We start from the raw sequence: 4,734 nt of genomic DNA on the forward strand, positions 1-4,734 counted from the left end.
ATATATATATATATAAATAGATATATATATATATGAATTGAATATAGAACATAATTTTTTTTCTTTATTCCAATTTTTTTTTCTTTATTCCATATTCCTATACATCTCTTGTACCAGTAGCATTGTCTTTACACATCATTAAAGTTTGAAAAAAAAAATCTATATATTACTGTATTAGTTTCTAGATCTCCAAAATTAGAATTACTTTACCCACTAATGAAAGAATTTTTCATGAAAAAAATCAAGGAATAATATCTTTGCCTTTTACCCCATCAATTTGTTTATTAATTAATAACTATTATTAAATAGTTGTATGGATTCTACAAAAAGTTTGGTATTATCTTTATGGTCTGTCAACTTTTCATAGTATTAAAGGGTCAAAATAGAAGAATTTAGTTTAATATACACTCAAAATATAACTTTTTTTACACTACGAGTGATTTTTTTTTAATAACTGTGGTGTTTGGACTAGTTTTCGTGCACCTTAATTAAATCTATCGTAATTCTGTTCTTCAAGATTAAAACAAATGAAAAGAACCATCTAATATTCAATCTATCGTAATTAGCAATTTACCTTATTTTTGTGATATTCCTTCCACTTTTTATGAGGATTTTATGTACATGTAAATATCTTTTAGATGAACTGAATTTGAACAAAGAGGTTGAGCCAAGAATTCTTACTATGAAGATTCAAAATATAAAAAAGTATACGCAGAAATATGCCAACGGGATTCAATATATAGTATATATACATCAAAAAAAGAAATTGATTGATCTTCATAGTGTAATTTTCCGATGAAGAGATGTCAACCGATTTCTCTTCGACAAATACTACTTTAAGAACATAGGAATTAGCAATAAACACAGATAGTAGAAAGTACGCAGAACTTACCCTATCTCAAAGGTAGAGAGACTGCGTCTACTAGACCCTCGACTCGAGAAAAAACAGTTCAAATTAAAGAAGTTTAGAAAGAGAACAAGGAAGTGAAAGCATCACAAAACACACCGAAAAGTGACTACATCTAAATAATACAATAATCAAAGTACAGGAAACATCAGATAGTAACAGGAATCGAAGGACTAGTAACTACGGTGGCAATTCGATGACTACTATAGTATGGACAAATAACAAGACAACACAGTACTACCACTATCTGAACTCTTAAAAATCGTCGTAAGTGCATAGAAATATCATATAGTAACAAGAATCGAAGGACTAAAAACTACAGTGACAATACGATGACTACTATAGTACTATCTGAACGCTTAAAAATCCACATTAACTGTCAGTACATAGAAGTTAAACTCAATTTCTCAAAGTATGTGACATTTTATTTCTTCTTACTTTTGCTTTCCTTTATCTAAAGAAATATCTTTAAGGAACATTGCCTTTTCATTTATGCATTAGTATAATTTATTTTTTCCTTTTCTGGATAAATAATGTAATCCATATCTATCTAAAAATCCCTATAAATAACCAAGATATGTAACCTCAAATATCATCACCAACATCTACTACTAAACTTAGTGATCAACTCTTCATATTTTCTTCGTTTCACCGTCGTATATATTTATATCCATATCTGTATCTATATCTATATCTATACATATCGATCGATATGGATAGAATAGGTGACTTGGCATCAAAGAAGGCAGCTGTAATATTCACAAAGAGTTCATGTTTTATGTGTCATAGTATTAAAGCATTATTTTATGACATTGGAGCAAGTCCAGCAATTCATGAACTTGATCAAGATCCAAAAGGGAAAGAAATGGAGAAAGCATTGAGAAGTTTAGGTTGTAATCCAAGTGTTCCTGCTGTTTTTATTGGTGGGAAATTTGTTGGATCATCTAAGGATATTATATCTTTACAAGTTGATGGATCACTTAAACAAATGCTTATTGATGCCAAAGCTATTTGGTTCTAAGCTATGCCACTCGGACTCTTCAAAAATATCGTCAGAAATGTCGGCGTATACGTGTCAGATTCTTCATAAGTAGTGTATATTTGGAGAATCAGATACAGGTGCGGCATCGAAAGTGAAGAGTCTGAACAACTTAGTTTATAAGTAAAAAACACTACTACTAGAAATCAGTCAATTTTTCGATAACATTATTCTGTCGATAAATACGTCAAAAATGCACTCGTCTGAGATGTTTCCAACGGACGACGGACTGTCCGTCGAAAATTGACTGATTTCTTGTAGTGAAGAAAAAAAGAATAGTCCACTGGACTAAGTTTTTACTTGCATGGATTCGCAGAAGGATCTGACCAAATTAGGTTTATTGTAAGTTTTTGTATTATAAAAACAACATGTAGGTTCCTAGCTTGTACACAAACTTTTTTGTGTGTCAACTTCAACCCAATGTCTTTTTTTTTTTTTTGCTTTCTAAGTAGTCCTCTTTTCCTTTAAAAGGAATGGAGATTGAGGGAGAAAAGGAAGCCATATATTTTGTCAAAATGGCTAATAATGGAAAACTTTTCTCATGCTTGTAAAATTTTCTGTTTCGTCGATTGTAACTTGTTTGAGACTGAAACATAATAGCTGATGTTGTTGTTGTTGTTGGATGTTCGCAATCTATTATTCTTCCCGTTTGTCGTGACATTTGGATTCGAACAGAGGCAGATGTAGAGTATACGCGATACAAATTTGAAAGAACTTATTGCATGTGTTAAAGAACTCGCAAAAATTATAAATTCTAAATCTGCCTATGGATTATAATGTCACATACTTAACATAACGCAAAAAAAAATAAAAAATTAAGTTGCATGGAATAGTGCCAAAAAAGTCATAGATGATCATTGGTTCGATACATACAAGGCTTGATATATTCACATCAACATGTTGACATGTGATTACTAGTGACTCCAACTTTATGTTCTCGAGTTGCAGATTGTTCCAACTGAGACAATGTTTTCTATATATGCATAAGTACTTACTCATCAACACTACTTACTCATCAACATTCAGCACAACTTTCATATTGAAGATCCAACATGAACTAATATGAATATTTTAACTTTTAAAAGTTGCTATTGAGTCTTCTAGGCACTGAAAGCAAAACTTTAAGATTGATCTCATTGAATGATGAGGGATGGAAGGATTTCCTGGTGAGAAGGGTGCCAGCCGTGACCAACAAGGTCGTTGGTTCCATGCGTGGGGCCGCGACTCGGATTAGTGACCTGTGTGTCAGGAGTGGTGACCTGGACCTAGGAGGGGTTCCGGCCGTGACCAACAAGGTAGTTGGTTCCATGCGTGGGGCCGTGACTCGAAGTGGTGGTTTGTGTGTCACGAGTGGTGGCCTGGACCCAAGAGGGGTGGAAGGATGTCCTGGTTAGAGGGGTGTTAGCCGTGACCAACAAGGTCGTTGGTTCCATGCGTGGGGGTGCGACTCAGAGTGGTGACCTGGACCCAAGAGGGGTGCTAGCCCCGACCAACAAGGTTGTTGGTTCCATGCGTGGGGTCGCGACTCGAAGTGGTGGCTTGTGTGACATGAGTGGTGACCTGGACCCAAGAGGGATGTCAGTCGTGACCAAATGAGCTCAGCCGTGACAAACAAGGTCATCCGTTCCATGCAGGGGGCGCGACTCGAAGTGGTGGCCTTGACCCAAGAGGGATGCTAGTCGTGACCAATGAGGTCGTTGGTTCTCAAGCGGGGGCGATTTATGTGCCAATTGTCCCATATCCAATAAATAGAGAAATAAACTAATGGTTTTATCGGCTAAATGTATTCTCCACCTATCAGATCTGTCTTTCGGGTTGGTTCTTCAGTTTGGTTTATAACATGTTCAAATCTACACGACGATTGAAGTAGCTAGAGTGGCTTGACCTCCTCTTCTTACAGCCAAATGACTTTAAATTCTGAATTCGTCACTGAAAGGAATATCTTATCTTTTCCTCCACATAGTAAGGAAAAGAATATATAAAGAAAATAGACATGAGAAGCTAAAAAGAACTTATCATCTTCATGGAATCAAAGCTCTAAAGATGAATAAGAACTTATCCATAAGTTAAACAAATGTCATTTCTTGCAAGGTGAATCTCATATTTTTCTTAGAGATTCTACCACCTCAACTTGACATATATATATATATATATATATATATATATATATATATATATATTCGATCCCTCAACTCACTTTAGTAAAGTGACCATAAAAATATTCACTTGGATCGAGGATCTCTCGGAAACAACCTCTCTTGCCACCACGAGGTAGTGGTAAGATCTGCGTACATTCTATCCTCCACAAACTTGACATATATATTCGATCCCTCAACTCACTTTAGTAAGGTGACCATAGAAATATTCATGGCCGAGGGTCTCTTAGAAACTATCTCTCTTGGCTTCCCGAGGCAGTGATAAGATCTGCGTATACTCTACCCTCCACAAACTTGACATATATATCCGATCCCTCAACTCACTTTAGTAAAGTGACCATAGAAATATTCATGGCCGAGGTCTCTTAGAAACAATCTCTCTTGGCTTCACGAGGCAGTGATAAGATCTGCGTATACTCTATCCTCCACAAACTTGACATATATATTCCGATCCCTCAACTCACTTTAGTAAAGTGACCATAAAAATATTCACTTGGATCGATGGTCTCTCGGAAACATCCTCTCTTGCCCCCACGAGGTAGTGGTAAGATCTGTGTACATTCTATCCTCCGCAAACTTGACATGTATATTCGATCCCTCAACTCAATTTAGTAAAGTGACCATAGAAATAT

General features: G+C 35.5%; 1 protein-coding gene across 1 annotated transcript; it reads left to right on the top strand.

The window, feature by feature from the left end:
• The first annotated feature begins 1,491 nt into the window (after positions 1-1,491).
• On the top strand, positions 1,492-2,569 carry LOC107875178 (glutaredoxin-C11). Its single transcript, XM_016721784.2, has one exon. The coding sequence runs from the start codon at positions 1,620-1,622 to the stop codon at positions 1,926-1,928; it is 309 nt and encodes a 102-aa protein (XP_016577270.1). The 5' UTR covers positions 1,492-1,619; the 3' UTR covers positions 1,929-2,569.
• The last annotated feature ends 2,165 nt before the right edge of the window (positions 2,570-4,734 follow it).

This window comes from Capsicum annuum, chromosome 6, assembly GCF_002878395.1.
Source record: "Capsicum annuum cultivar UCD-10X-F1 chromosome 6, UCD10Xv1.1, whole genome shotgun sequence".
NCBI classification, from domain to species: domain Eukaryota; kingdom Viridiplantae; phylum Streptophyta; class Magnoliopsida; order Solanales; family Solanaceae; genus Capsicum; species Capsicum annuum.